Source organism: Mustela putorius, unplaced genomic scaffold, assembly GCF_011764305.1.
Source record: "Mustela putorius furo isolate JIRA1106 unplaced genomic scaffold, ASM1176430v1.1 tig00000196_pilon_pilon_pilon, whole genome shotgun sequence".
In the NCBI taxonomy this organism is placed as follows: Eukaryota; Metazoa; Chordata; class Mammalia; order Carnivora; family Mustelidae; genus Mustela; species Mustela putorius.
The window spans coordinates 6185184-6200635 of NW_025421310.1; the positions used below are offsets into that span (position 1 = coordinate 6185184).

A 15452-nucleotide genomic window follows, 5' to 3' on the forward strand; every position below is an offset into this window, starting at 1 on the left:
CCTCTATTTCTCTGTTTTGTTTTGTTTTGCTCTGTGTCTCCATCTATGCCCGTGGCCATCCTGTGACCCTCTGGGGTCTTGGCGTCGCTTTTTCTGTGGCGTCTGTCTCACTGGGAATCAGTGTCCCTCGGCCTCTCGGCAGCGGAGGTCTCATACATCTCCTCTTCGGCCTCTCTTTGTCTGTCTCTGGGCTCTCTCTCGGCCGCTCTCCGCCGGGCTGTGACTGTGGGCCTCCGTGTCCCCTCCCTCTGCGTCTTCCTCTCTGAGAGCCAGTCTCTGTGTCCCTCCACCCCTCCGCCCTCCTTCTCCCCGGCTGTGTCCGCGAACCTCCCTGTGCTCGTCGCTCTCTGACCCACTCCCTGGCTCTGCCAGCCGCTCCCTCCGTAGCCGGGGGTCTCCGAAGGTCCGAGCTCTTCGGCTCCCATCTTGATCCCTCTCTCACCCTCTCCGGCTAGGAACCTCTCCCCGTCCCTGGGGGTCTCCCCGGCCCTCCCCGGGCCCCCCTGACCCTGGAAAACCCTGTGCACTCCGGCCCTCCGCAGGTCGGCCCAGTGGGGCTCCCGTGCCGGCTCCGTCGCCCCGCCCGCGCCCCTGCCCCGCTCCGCCCGGCCCTCCCCCGACGCGCGAAAGCTACGGGTTCCGGGCGCCCGGGCCCCGCTCTGTTGCCAAGGGCAACCACGGCCCGCCCCGGGCCGCGGAGTGCGGTGCATCCTGGAACTTGGAGTCTGAGCCTGCCGACTGCCTGTTGTGGCGACGCGGCCGGGAACTTCCTCTCCCGGCGAGCCCCGCGAGGGGGGCGGGGCGCCGCCGCGGCGCCTGGGGACCTGGCTCGCCGCACCTTCTCTGGGAATTCTGGAGGTCCCGGGCCGGCTTCCCGAAGCCGAAGGGGAGATGAGGGAATCAGGCTCTTCTCCAAGCTCCTCGGAAGTGGGGTGCTGTTGCCTGCCACCCACCTCCAGGCGCCCGGCCTTCCCAAGGGCAAGGATGGGGAGGGGGCGGCCGTGGAAACGGACCTGAGGATCCCACCTTGCCCGCTTGGCTGCTTTTCTCCCATCACCAACACATCACCCCCGGGTCCTAGAGCTGTTCTCTCTGGTCCCTTCCAGAAGGGATTCAAGCATGGGGTGGGGAGGCGGGGCTAGGCGCCCTTGCAGGAGGCAGGCTTTGGTGTGGGTCAGAATTCCGGGGTGGACGCTGCAGAGCTCAAAAGAACGCCTCTCCTCGAAAAGGAGTGCGTCTATTCCCGGTAGCCCTTCCTTCTCTTCGGGGGACCCTCCCTGGACATAGCGCTTGCCAACTGCTCTTGCGGGTGTAATTGCAGATGGGTTGCTTGATCCTGGGATTTGTGCGGATTTATCTTTATGTATTTGTGATTCTCCTCAGGCAACAGGGCCTTCTGTAGAACAGAGACTCATTGTAAGAGTAATTCGTTTGCTCTTTATCGAGGTCTTCTGTGGACCGGTTGTGTCAGGGAGCTTAGAACTGAGCGTAAGGTGAAGCTGGTGGGAATGCAGGCAGGGCCAGATCTCAAGGTCCAGAGGAGCTCTGGTATCACCTGTAGGCACATACAGGATTGGAGCAGGGGAGGGCAGTGTCAGAGGTTAGAAGCATCCCCCTGGGCCAGAGTGGGCAGGAGGTGGGCTAGTCAAGGAGCCTGGGGTACTAGCTCAGGACAAAATGATACCTGAGCTGGGTCAGGAGCTGGCAGAGGGGACAGTTGAGGAAGGATAGACAGTGTCTGGTGAGCGACAGATAGAGTGGATGGGAAGAACCAAAACCTGGGTTCGCAGGCTGGGGAGCCTATTACTGAGATGCGGAACCTGAGGAGTTGATTTTGGGGGGAAAAAGTGTTGCACTCAGATGGGGACACTGTTTCTGGAGTTGCTCATGGGATTCCAAGGAGGGCCCAATCTCATTCATTTCAATCCTAACTAGTTCTCCTGGCTTTGGGAGATCCAAAGGCCAAAGTTGTCTTGGCCTGGTCCAAGGCTCCCTCTCCCACCAGACCCAAGAATCTGGACCTTGCCCTCTCTCCTGGAGCCCTCCCCAGCAATAAAGCAAGCACAGTTTTTCTTTTATCTTTATATTGATGTAAAAAAAACAAAAACAAAAACAAAAAAACAAAACACAGATGTGGGGTGAGGGAATGGACACGTCTTCCCTCTGTAGTTCACAGCAGGGACTGATGGGAACCAGAAGCTCCAGGGAATTAAAAAAAAATTTAAAATATATATTTATACATTTATATATATGACATTGCGCATGTGAGTCCCAGAGAAGCAGGAAGCAGCTACAGGAAGCAACTAGCATGCAGAAACACACGTGTGTGTGTATGCGTGCGCGCGCACTCGCGCACCACACTTGAGCAAGCAATTCCTCTATGGCGATGGCACCCCCCACCTACCCATCCCACCCACCCCCAAGAAAAACACATTGAAAAGAAACTTCCCTTTTAGAAGAGGGCCACCCAGGACATTTTGCCCTTATGACCAGAAAAGGAAAACCAACCAACCAACCAACCCAGGTTCATACTGCCTGCCTTTAAGGCAGGCAGGTGGCCAACCTCTTCTCCCAGCAAAGGCAGTATATGCTGTTTTTAATACTGAGATGGGAGGGCCATATCCCTACCCCCCCCCAGCTAACACTTAGACAGTCGTCCTTAAGACCATATGGTTCTTTGCTGGCCACCACTTTTTCGATAACCCAGAGAGCAGTTGGGATGGGAGGCTTCCACCCTTTACTTCCTGTAAGATGGCCTCCAGGCAGTGGGATGTTAGTAAGCCTGGCCAAAGTTCTGGAGCCAATCTCAGGGGAGGCTGGGGGCCAGGCAAGGCCCACAGACCCGGGGCCTGTGCTTGAAGCCTCATGCCCACTGGAGATCATTGGCCTCCAGAGATAAAAGGGGACATGCGCTGTCCGCAGCCCCTTCACTGGGAGAAAGGGAGCCGCATTCTCTAGCTGCCCACCCCAATCCCACAAACACACACATACACACCAACTAAGGCACAGCCAGGGTGGGTAGGCATGCTTTGGCAATGAGGCCCCTTGGGAGGCCCAGGGAGGGAACAGCTGCAGGAGAGGGGAGTGGGACATGGAGCTCAGCACCTTCGGAAGTGGGGGGCAGTGGGGTGGAGGCAGAGAAGAGAGAAGTCTCAGAGCTCCCAAGGAAATTGGAAGAAAGAAACTGGGAAAGAGGCGGCCGGGACAGAACAGGGAGGAAAGAAGAAGTGAACACAGAAAGAGGCAAACAAAACAGGATGTGGGCAACCCAACAAAACAGGAAGGAAAGGCGAGAGCAACAGGAGAGAGGCAGGAAGCTAAAGGAACAGAGAAGAGCAGGAGGGATGGGAAGGAAACAGGAGAGGCAGGAGAGAGGCAGCCAGGAAGAGGAAAGGAGGACTTGGGAAAAGAAACCTCGGCCCACAAGAGGGACTTGAGAGCGCCGGTCATGGTCAGAGCCTCAGACCCTGACGAACACCAGGCGGGCCGAATACACCAGGTCGGCCAGGTAAGCCAGCAGGTTGATGGCCGTGAGGATGGCCACGGCCAGTCGGCGGTCCCAGTCGCACACATAGTAGGTATGCCGGTTGCTGCAGCCCACGTCCGAATAGCGGCGGGAGTGGCCTCCGTGCCTCTCGCTGAACTGGTAGAGTGGCCAGAGCACGATAGCCGTGGCATACAGAAGGACAGAAAGCAGCGCCAGTCCTGACAGGAAACTGGGAAAGGAGATGGGCAGAATGTTGGTGCAGTCGCCCAGGTTCAGCAGGATGGCAACGGCCGCCAGGATGAAGCAGATGGAGTACACGGCCACACACCACTCCAGGGCTGGCTTGTCCTGGTACAGGGAGGGGCCGCCGATGAAGGCGAAGATGACGCAGGCCACAAAGGTCTCCAGCACCTTGAGCAGGCCTGGCACAGTGGCCATGTAGCCGGTGATCTCCCCGGGGCGGGCCCGGGTCCAGGCCACTTCAGTGGCGTAAGCCACGCATGCGATGCAGGAGAAGGTGGTGGCAGCGATGGCGTGGTCCCGGGAGCGGCCGTGGGACAGGAACTGGACGTAGGTGGTGGGGTAGATGATGGAGGCCGATAGGCAGAAGAGGGCAGCGTAGCAGGCGTAGGTGATGGGGAAGTTTCTCCAGGACAGGGGGAAGCGGGCCTGGAGCCCGCATAACTCGACTATGAGGATGATGAAGGTCACAGAGAAGCAGAAGCACCAAGTGAACATGGACCAGTTACCCATGGCCCCTGTCCAGGCACCCACGCTGGCCACCAGGGAGAAGGCCACACAGGTGGACAGCAGCTGCAGCAGGCGGAGGAGGCCCAGGGGCTGGGTCAGTGCCCGAGGGGACCCCACGATGGTTGGGGAGCCCAGGCCTGAGGAAGACGACGTGGTGGTTGTGATGGTCGTGCGGGTCACCGTCACCGGCATGGCTGGGACTTCTTAGTGTCCTAAGAAGGTTCCAAATGTGGGAATCCAGGCCCTCGGCCTTTCCTCCCCCCAGGGGCACAAAGTAACCTGGTGGCTAGCTGAGGGGCACCCAGGGTGCAGGCTTTTCAAAGTGGGATAGTTGCGAGCCTGTGCGGATCAGCTGGTCACCCAGGTCCCAGAGCCCTCCCCACTCTGGACTTGGATTCCCCACCTCCCACCTCCCCTGTCAGAACCCAGGAGTCTAGGCTGCCTCTCCTCTCTCTGCAACCCAACCATTGTAAAACCATCTATCTCTGCCGCCCCCCACCCCGACACTCAGAGCTGCCGTCAGTCCCCCAGGGCTCAGCTCTTGAGAACATGCCCTCTCAAGTCCACCCTCTACCAGAGAGATCAAGGGTCCGTGACTTCCGTCGCAATCTCACCTGGGATACAGGGCTGGAGTACTACCCCCAAGGACACTGAGCTTCCTTCTACCTATGCCCCTCCCCCACATGGAGTCCAATCTCCAAGTTCCCTAACTTCCAAGAAACTCAAGCACTCCAGATTCTCCAACTGTCCAGTGCCCCAGCCCCTTCCACTGAAATCTCCAGGCCTCTCACGTCTGGTCACAGAGCTTCAGACCTCAGGACTCTGGGCCCTAGGCCTTGAGTTCACCAGACACCTGCAGTCTAGAAAATCAGCTTCTTTTTTCTGTCCCTCCAGAACCTACAACTTCTATCTTCTTGTCCTAGAGACCCTCAGGGAGAGAGGGCCCAGTGTCTTGGGGACCGGGTATCCAAATCCTCCCTCAGGCCTTTGACATCTGCCCTGTTGCCCTCCACCCCTAAAAAGCTCAGAAGGCTTCTCTCAGTTTCAGGGAAATAAAACTTCCTCCTTCCATGGGCAGGCACAGGAGGGCCTATCGGACAGTAGAACAGGTTCTAGCTTGCCCAGCTGTCCCTGCAAGAGGTCCCAAGACCTGGAAGCCCATTTCCTGGACACACTGTTTTCCCAGGTAAACAGGTGTCTGGGTCTCTTTCCATGGAAACCCAGCTCCAAGGTCCTTCTCTCGGGAATCTCAGAGTCCAGGTCCCAGATGCTCCTCCCTCCAACACAGAGTCTAGGTGGGAAGCTCCCTCCTCTCTCAGACCCAGGAGTGCGGGCCCCCAGACCCTCTTCCCTCCGACGCGGAGTCCAGGCTCACTCACCTGCAGTCTGCCAAGAACCCCGAGGGCTAAAGATCCGGCTCTGGAGGTGGATTAAGTCTGACACCTGGAAAAGACTGGTCAGAACACAGGAGGGAGGAGGAGAGAGCGAGTCAGCACCCAGCTCTATCCGGCTCCGCCCCGCCGGGACCCAGGCCACCCACCCGCCAGCCGCTGAGCTCGCCCCGAACGCGCACCCAGGCTCTGCCAGCCGGGCGCCCTCCCAGCCGGGGCGGGGATCTGGCCTCGAGCCGAGAGAGGTCCTGGAGGTGACCCCAGGGAACCCCAGCCCAATCCCCAAACTGCGGGGGCGGGAGTGGAGGGAAGCGGGAGAAAGTGCACGCCCGCGGGCGGGCGGGGGCGTGAGTGATCTTAACCCTGCCGCAGCCGGGGAAGGCCGCGGGGCTGACCGGCGGGAGGGCCCTGGGCGGTGGCTGCGGGGGCGGACGGCCAGGCCCCGCGCAGCGTCTCCGAGCCTTATAAGGGCTTCAAGTCAGCGCAGCCATCTGGAATGTGGCGGGGACCCGGGCGGAGGGAGGCGGGGCGGTGCTGGGACCTCCGCCCCCCCGCCGGCCTCCGGGAGGGCCCGCCCCGCTCGTGGATCTTGGGAGAGGAAGGTCCACCTAGGACGTGAGGCCCGAAGCCTGAATTTCTGTGTCCTTCAAAATGTGAGTTCTGGGTCCCCAGAGCAGGGGCTGGAAGCCTGGACCCACGAGGGTCTGTGAGAGACCACTGGCTGGTAAGCCGGACCCCTGGGATTTGCCTAGCTGACCACCCCCCGCCCCCGCCCCGCCAGCCCCTCGAAGGCGGAACTGCGGTGTCGGAATCCAGGCCAGAGATTGGTAGCCACACCTCCCACCACCCCTCGGAAGTCAGGTCTGTGGGTAGGGGCTGGGCCTCCCATGCCACCTGGGAGGTGCTACCCGGGGCTCGGCCGCCTCGTGCTCCCCCGACACGCCCTTCGAAAACCCGTTAGGAGGAAGTCAGGACCGGCCTACACTCTGGCGTTCTAGAAAGCGGGTACTGCCGGGTCCCAAGTAGGCAAGGAGGAAGAGCGCGAGCCACAACTCCAGAAGTGCCCCAAGGAAGGAGGTGGGTAGCGCAGGGACCTCGCGGAGGGGAGGGGTCCGTCGCCTTCCGCCCGGCGGCCGCCGCCTGAGGTCAGAACTCAGGAATGCACCGCCGGAGACAGCCCGAGAGAGAGGAAACACCCCTTCGGCCTCTCCGGGCTGCTTCTGGACTCCCCTGGCCACGCCCATCCCCTCTCGCCGCCTCCATGCCAAACACCACACCCCGTCGCTCAAACTGAGAATCGCATCCCTAAACCCTAGCCTGCTCCACTCTCAGCAACCCAAGGACGCTGGCCTCAGCCTTGGCTTCTCTGGCTTAGGACACCAGCTTCCCAGTCCTCCCTTTTTGGCGTTTGGGGCCCAAAGTTCGAATTCTGTCCCCACAATGGAGGAGTGAGGAACGTGGAAGGCCATTCTTTTTCCCAAACCCAAACTTCCAACTCCAAGCTCCTCCCCTCCTGAAGACCTTCTTGTACTAGATATCAACCCCCTTCAGCCAGGGCACATAGGGGTCCCCAACCCTCTCAGACCCAGGAGTCCAGACACCCACGTCCCTCCTCCATCAGACCCAGGAGTCCAGACACCCAGGTCCCTCCTCCATCAGACCCTGGAGTCTAGGCCCCAGCCCCTCCTCCCTCAGACCCTGGAGTCAGGCCCCCCCGCCAGCCCCTCCTCTCTCAGACCCAGGAGTCCAGGCTCCCAGACCCTCCTCCCTCAGACCCAGGAATCAGGGCCCCAGCCCCTCCTCCCTCAGACTCTGGAGTCCAGGCCCCCAGTTGCTCCTTCCTCAGACTCAGGACTCAGGGCCTCCCGTTCCCCTCCTCTTTCCGATGGATAACCTGTATGAGTGCAGGTCTCAAGCCCTGTCGTCTCTAGAACCCGAGTCCTGATCCATGCCCCAGTCTGCCTAGAGACTCAGACACTCGGGACGCCAGCCCCTTCCTCCCTGAGCACCCAGGAATCCTGACCGCAGCCTCCACGCCGGGGGGTCCCCGCAGCCTCACCTCTCAGGCAGCGGCAGCAGCTGCAGACTGTAAGGGTTTGCTTACTGGGTGGGGTTGGCGGTCTGGGGCGGGGGCGGGGCCGGGGGCGGGGCCGGGGTCCCGGCGGGAGCGCGGGTTTCGGGCTGAGAAAGGGACTCCCGGAACCGGGAGGGATATCCCAGCCCCAGCCCCCGAGGCGGGGCCAAGAAAAGACCACGCCCCTCCCCGCATAAAATGGACCGAGACTCCCCCGCCAAGCCAGTGATGGGGGTGGAGGGCTGAGGTCACTGTTGCCGTGGTGACAAAACAGGAAGACACAACAGCTGGCGGTGTGGGGGCTCCTGGGGGCTGCCCTCCCCGACTCGGTCTTAGCTCGGTCTCCAGGCGCGGCCGGGGAAGGCCGTTGCCATGGCAACCCGCCTGTTTAGCGTCTGTTTAGGACGGAGCCCCCAGCCCAGGTCCCCACCCCAGTCTCACCTCACTCCACTCTCCCTCTCTCTTCCGGCCCCCTCCCATCCCCGTCTGCTCCAGCCCCGCTCTTCCAGGACGGATGGAATCTTGGACATCTGGGTGGCGGCGGGCTGGGAGACCAGGCCTTTCCGTTTAATGGGATCTGTGGGATACGGTCTCTGTCTCCTGGGTCTCTGAAAGGCGAAATAGTTGAGGCTGCCGATCCCTAGGGTTTGAGGGACTTTTGGGCTGAGGCCCCCGACTCCTGGGTCCCCAAATCCTCATTTATACGGGGGCTCGCGGTGTTAGGGATTGGTGGGCAGGACTCCTGGGTCCCAGAAGTCACAGTCGATGGGGGCAGGAGAAAGGCTCCGATAGCAAAACGCCTGTATCTAGGGCGGTGCGAGTGGGACCCACGGCCTCCAAGGTTCCGAAGGACGCCTAGGCTGGGGGCCCAGATTCTTGGAGCAAAAAGCAATGGAAGCTCGGACTCCTGGGTCTTCATCTGCTCCGTTGTGGTTGCAAGCCGAGACTCCCAGGTCTGGAACCCAGGGATATTTTTGGCCTGCATTCCTGGCGCCCGGATTGAGGGAGGGGCTCGGGAGCTCCTGGAGGACCGGGCTGGGGGGCAGGGGGCGTCAGATTCCCGGTTTTGGCAAAAAGGGAGGGGCCCGAGGCGCCGGTCTGCCCGAGGCCCAGAACAGGGAGGGGCTGTGGGGTCCTTTCTTAGGCCGGCTCTGGGGCCCTGAAACGGAGTGACGGAATCGGGAAGCAAGCTGAAGCTGAAGGTCGGGATGCCTGCCCGGGGTAGGGGCGGGGACCGGGACGCCTGGGTCCCTCCCCGCTGGCCCTGCTCACTCACCGCGCTCTGCAGTAGTCCCTGGCGCGGCCTCGCTCGCGGCTGCCTCTGGGCGGGGCCTGGTGGCGGCTGCGGCGGCTCCACCACGCCAAGCTAACGGGGCGCTGCTGCCGCTGGGTGCCTTCCAGAAGGGCAACTAAGCTAGGGAAGCAGCCGCGCGAGTCGCGGCGGGGGTGGGGTGGGGTGGTCGGACCGGGTCCGGGAGCCTGTCTGGCAGACTGCGTGCCCTGCGGAGATGGGAGGGGCGGGGGGGGGCGCCAGGAAGCGGTGAGCGCGGCGGTATGGGGCGGGGGTGAGGGTTGAGGAGCGTGCCTGTCCACGTCTGTGCCCCAGGAAAGGGGATAGGCACAGACCCTCCTTGTCATTCTGTGCTCTATAGGGGAAGGGGTCTCCGTGCCTCAGGCATCCGGCCCTGCCTGAGGAGTCAGGACCCGGCGCGAGCTGCCACTCACACACCTCCTTGGCCCCTGGTGCAGAGGCGTCTCTCCCTCCTTCCTGCCCCAGTCAGTCACCCCCTTTGCCTGACCTCATAGCCGCACTCCTCAGATACCGCAAATAGTCCAGGGGCGGCCTCCAGTCCCACAATTTTACTCTGTTGTGCTTTCTAGGGGAAGTGTGTTCCTTTAGGCACGAAAACCCCAAAACAGCAGAGTTCAGGGTGGCAGGAAGAGGAAACAAGCATTGAAAGAATGAGTCAACGGGTGTGATCTTGAGAAGTGATACCTTAGGGCTCCTGGATGGTATAATTTGGCACCATGCATGTGCCCCTGGTTCCGAGTGTTTGTCCATCCTGTAGGGCCCCCACACCCACACCAAGGACATTGTCTCCCATCTGGCACTGTGATGCTTTCCCAAACAGGCTGTACCTCTGTTTTGTGAAGCTCACTTTGGGGTGATGGGGTACATGGGCTGCCCACCGACTTCCTAATAAATGGGGTTCCTTGATCAGAAGCAATATTGTGTGGGTCAACGTGACGGTGAATAGGGCCATTCAGTGGGTGCACAGATGCTGCTGTTGGCAGGAGGGAGAAGGCCAAGAAAGCAAATAACACCCCAGATTTAATTCCAGGGAGGAAAAAGTCATTGCTCAATTCATGATGGAGAGAGCCCAACATAATTCTCAGGTGACCCAGTATTTGGCTGGTCTCCCTAGGAAACCTACTACGTAGGGGGCTCAGCACTGGTCAAGTGCTTTACAGGGGCACCTGGGTGGCTCAGTGGTTTAAGCCTCTGCCTTCGGCTCAGGTCATGATCCCAGGGTCCTTGGATTAAGCCCCGTATAGAGCTCTCTGTTCAGGAAGGAGTCTGCTTCCCCTCTCTCTCTGTCTACTTGTTATCTCTCTCTGTCAAATAAATAAATAAAATCTTAAAAAAAAAAAAAGGAAAGAAAGCACTTTACTTAGTATTACTGATTTATTATAAAGGATACAACTCAAGAGAACAGCCGAAGAGACTTGTAGGTCAACGTATGGGAGGAGAGATGCTGAGCCTCCATATAGACATACCACCTCCCAGCTCCCTGATGCCTTTACCAACCTGGAAGGTCTCTGAGCCCCGCTGTTTAGGAATTTTATGGAAGTTCCGTTACATGGGATGGTTGATTAAATCATTGGCTTTCCACAATCAAGTTCCTGGGGGTGGGGCTGAAAATTCCAACCTTCCAATCACAGGCTTGGTTTCTCAGGCAGTCAGCCCCATACTGAGCCACCTAAGGGCTCACTGAGATTCATCTCATTCGCATAAACTCAGGTAAGATTGAAAGGGGCTTATATTGCACAGAGGATTCTCCTCTCCCCCCACCACTCAGGATTTACAAGGGTCTTAGGGAGCCCTGTTGTATCAATATCACACGGATCTTTCCCTACATGCTCCAGGTCCAATCTGAAACCTGCAGTCCTTCGTCAACATATACAAGTGCCTCCTGTGTGAGCACAAAGCAGCCTAAGGAATGCCTCCTCCCGTGGAGATTTTATCTCATTTGTTAGTAATGAAGTTAGCTTTATCTGAATGGGATGTTCCCACTGTCCTCAGACAGCCTGAATCTCAGGAACCTCCTTGAGGCGACAGGCTCCCCGATTTTCAGGGTGTTTATCTCCCATGCTCTGGCATGTGTGTGTTAAGTGAGACATGCACTGTACCTGTTGGCTCCTTCCTGCTCTACAGGTCTTATCAGCATTGCGTCATATATGCCGTTTGATTATCTCAAAGAATAGTCAGAGAATTAGTGTGACCCCCCGGGGGAAAGTGTGACTTGTGGCAGTTTCCTGGGGCTATAGGAACACTCACCACAATCCGGTGACTCAGGAGGCAGAAACTTACTCTCTTGTGGTCCTGGAGGCCAGAAGTCTGAAATCGAATTATCAACAGGGCCTCACTCTGGCGGCTTTTCTTCTCTTCAGTCTGTCTCAAATATCCTCCCACCCCCCACCTCCGTTTTTAGGATATTAGGACTTTTACAACTGGGTTTTCTTTCCTTTCCTTTTTTTTCTCTGCAAGATCCCTAAGTTCATCACATCAGCAAAGACCCTTTTCCCAAGTAAGACACCATTTATAGGTTCCAGAAATTTGGATGTAGACGTATCTCTGGGGCTAAACCTACGCCATCCCTAGTGAAAGCAAACAGCTTCGAGTTCCTCTGTCTACTGTGAGAGAGAGGAATGGATTCGCCATTCTGGATGCCAAGGGTGGGGTTGATTTCATCCAGCAGGGAGCTCGCACTTGGAATAGCCTCTGCGGTTGGGGTTACCCAGCTGGTGTCCTGTATTTCCAGTAGTGACCCTCATGGAAGTGGGGAAGAATTAGGATCCTGTGTGTCCAGATCTCAGTTTTCCCCAGGGAAGTTGGGTTTCTTGAGATGATGGAAACCCATGACTTGGGCACCATCTAGGAGGGAGACTCCTAGACAGTGGCTCTCTCAGTCACCACCACCTTGCTCCAGCGTCTCCCTCCTCAGGTCGTCAGAAACCCTTCCTTTAAGTCCTCTAGAAGTGTTCCACAAGCAGCAAATCAAATTCCCCTATCAAAGCAACTTCAACAACAACTTCAACAACTTCTTCTTCTCCTCCTCCTCCTCCTTCTCCTTCATCCTCTTCTTCTTTCCCTCCTCCTCTTTTTGTTCCCCTACACCCAACATGGGGTTTGAACTCATAACTTTGAGATTGAGAGTCACATATTCTACCAGAGGCAGTCAGGCACCCCAAAGCAACAATTTTTTTTTTTAAAGATTTTATTTATTTATTTGACAGACAGAGATCACAAGTAGGTAGCGAGGCAGTCAGAGAGAGGGGGAAGCAGGCTCCCTGCTGAGCAGAGAGCCAGATGTGGGGCTCGATTCTAGGACCCTGGGATCATGACCCGAGCCGAAGGCAGAGGCTTTAACCCACTGAGCCACCCAGGCGTCCCCCAAAGCAATAACTTTAAGTGTTCTTCTTTGGCCTTCAATGAAACAAACACCTGGGTGGCTCAGTTGGTTAAGAGTCTGCCTTTGGCTCCGGTCATGATCTTGGGATCCGAGGAAGGAGCCCCACATGGAGCTCCCTGATCAGCCAGGGACTGTTTCTCCCTCTCCCTCTGCCCTTCCTCCTGCCCACCCCACTGCTGGTGCGCGCTCTCTCTCTCCCAATAAGTAAAATAAATAAAATCTTTATTTTATTTTATTTTTTTAAAAGATTTTATTTATTTATTCGACAGAGAGAGATCACAAGTAGGCAGAGAGGAAGGCAGAGAGAGAGGAGGAAGCAGGCTCCCTGCTGAGCAGAGAGCACGATGCGGGACTCAATCCCAGGACCCTGAGATCATGACCTGAGCCGAAGGCAGCAGCTTAACCCACTGAGCCACCCAGGCGCCCCAAAATAAATAAAATCTTAAAAGACAGAAAGAAATACCCCCTAGCATGTTCTCTGGATATAACCACCTTTTTGTCACCTCCTGGTCACCTGCACTCCTTTTCCACATGGTTTCCTGACATTTTCTTTTTTTTTTTTTTTTTAAAGATTTTATTTATTTGACAGACAGAAATCACAAGCAGACAGAGAGGCAGGCAGAGAGAGAGGAGGAAGCAGGCTCCCCGCTGAGCAGAGAGCCCGATGCGGGACTCGATCCCAGGACGCTGGGATCATGACCTGAGCCGAAGGCAGCGGCTTAACCCACTGAGCCACCCAGGCGCCCTCCTGACATTTTCTAAAGAGCTTCCCGACTGATGTGCCAAGAGCAGGTCACAGGTGGGCTGGGGGACATTGATCTCCTCAGCCTTCAGAGTGCCTGCTTGCCTCTGTCTGTGGCAGGCTTATCTGTTTACCTCAATGAGCTGTAAAAATATCATTGTCTTTCTGTTTGCCCCGTGATGGGAGGGTGTTAATGGTGCTCCCTACTCCATTTGCTCAGTTTTGCACACCCCTTGGACCTCAAGCACTCCTCCTTCCACCTTGCTTTCTCAGCGGCGCCCACCATGATCTTTTCTTAGCTTGATAGGAACCCGCATCTTGCCAACCCTCTCTTTCCTCTGGATATGATTCCAGGGCCCATCATTTCAATAATACTTTTGCCACATTAGGCATCTAACATTCCTTTGCCCTTCTGTCTTAGCTTCATTTTATTTTTTAAGATTGATTGATTGATTGATTGATTGATTTTAGAGGGTGGAGAGGGGGAGAGGGAGAGGGAGAGAATCTCCAGCAGACTCCCTACTGAGCTCCTCTTGTGGAGCTCGATCTCACCACCCTGAGATCATGACCTGAGCTAAAACCAAGAGTTGGACACTTAACTGACTGAGCCACCTAAGTGCCCCTTCCCTTCTGCCTTTGTAAGGCCCCAGTCTTGGAGAAGAAATAGCCCATCCACCAGGATTTTTGTTTCTCCAAGTTTGTCCCTAGGCAACTGAGCATCACTAAAGAATGTCACCTTACAGGGAGAACAGTTCCACTGTGAGTAAGTGATGGCTGAACTCCATGAGCTCTCAACATGGCCCTCAGTCCCACTGCTGTCACCCGGTCAACTTGTTCTCATTTCCATGGTGACAAGTGCACTATTTTTATCCTCTTTAATCTCCGACACACTTTCTGCCTCCAGCCCCCCCCCACCCCATTCTCAGCCTATGACCTGCCTCCTTTATTTGAGAGATGTTAGAAGCCATCGGCTGGGAATCCCTCCGACTCCTAAAACCACAGAGCTGACTCTATTTCCATCCCAGTCCTTCCTAGTTTTGTGATTTTTAAATACATCCTTCTTCTTATATCCTTGCTGTTGCTCTCGCTATTCTGCCTCTTTTTGGATAGTCAGTATCCCCCACTCAAAGAATCTTTCACTGACTTTTCAAGAAATGATAGTTCTTTTTAATTGTGGTAAAACTGCATGTAGCATAACGTTTACCATTTATTTAAAGATTTTTATTTGTTATGTAATGGAGAGAGACACAGTGAAAGGAATCATAAGCAGGGGGAGTGGGAGAGGGAGAAGCAGGCTCCCCGCCGAGCAGGGAGCCTGATGTGGGGCTCAATCCCAGGACTCTGGGATCATGACCTAAGCCGAAGGCAGACACTTAATGACTGAGCCACCCAGGCATGCCTAACGTTTACCTTTTAAACTATCTTTAAGTATATAGTTCATTGGCCTTAGGTTAAGCCACGCTGTGACCACTGAAAAGACAGGCAAAAGATGGCAGTCTATAAGCCAAGGAGAGGAACCTCTGGAAAAAACCAACCCAGACAACATGTTGATCTGGGGTTTCTAACTTGCACAACTGTGAGAAAGTACATTTCTGCTTACTTCTATAAATTCTGTAAATCTCTGTATCACGCTGTCCACGGTACTTTCTTATGTACCCCCTTAGCGAACTAATACGGTTTCCCACCACTCTGAACAATTTTTTTTCCCCAGTTTTTAACTTTCTGATCTCTCAGGGAACTGAAGCTCCTGGTATTTCCTTCCAACCTGAAACTGTTCTCGGGGATTTTGTAGGACCTCATTCTCCTGGTTTTCCTTTTGCTTCTTTGGGCTCCTTCTCTGGCTTCTTTCGAAACTCATGCTCCTTTGAGTCCCTCAAAACTCTCCCCGAGGCCCTGCTCTTCTCATGACCCACTCTTGCTAGGGGATCTGGTACACACCAGACTTCGGGTGGCACCAGTGGGTACAGAAGCCGTGCACGACTGAAGACGCTAGTTCAGCAAAGGCTCACACAGGGGCTGACCAATAACAACGATAATGGGAGCCGTGTGTGCAATTTTAAATTTTCTGGTAACCACATTAAAATGAAATAGAAGGAAAGTGTTAATTTTAAGAACATATTTTATATAATCTAGTCCATCTAAAATTTCGGCATATGATGCTAGCCACGTTTCCAGGGTTCAATAGCCCCATGTGGCCAAGGGCTGCCATATGAGACAGTGCAGACCCAGGCAAGATAATGATGTACTTTTCTCTCTTCTAGCAGTCCAAGAGTTAGCAATCCAGGGTTGATAGGATACCTCCACCCTCTCAAGG

The 15452-nt window shown here is 56.2% G+C and overlaps 1 protein-coding gene and 1 long non-coding RNA gene across 7 annotated transcripts in view; one reads left to right on the forward strand and one right to left on the reverse strand.

The window, feature by feature from the left end:
* Positions 1 to 3275: 3275 nt before the first annotated feature.
* On the reverse strand, positions 3276 to 7742 carry MYADM (myeloid associated differentiation marker). Its single transcript, XM_013049591.2, has 3 exons — positions 7688 to 7742; positions 5617 to 5690; positions 3276 to 4449 (listed from the first exon to the last, which is right to left on the reverse strand). Exon 3 carries the CDS (start codon positions 4427 to 4429, stop codon positions 3461 to 3463), a length of 969 nt encoding a protein of 322 aa, XP_012905045.1. The 5' UTR covers positions 4430 to 4449; positions 5617 to 5690; positions 7688 to 7742; the 3' UTR covers positions 3276 to 3460.
* Positions 5316 to 15452, forward strand: part of LOC101689225 — a 31166-nt gene continuing 21029 nt past the window's right edge. For 3 of the 6 annotated variants that reach the window (XR_006605802.1, XR_006605801.1, XR_006605803.1), the window contains exons 1-2: positions 5316 to 6281; positions 6590 to 6705. This is a non-coding gene — a long non-coding RNA (translation initiation factor IF-2). Of the gene's footprint in view, positions 6282 to 6409; positions 9927 to 15452 lie in introns of those variants that run through there. The other 3 variants (XR_006605804.1, XR_001177407.2, XR_006605805.1) reach the window with 3 other exon arrangements.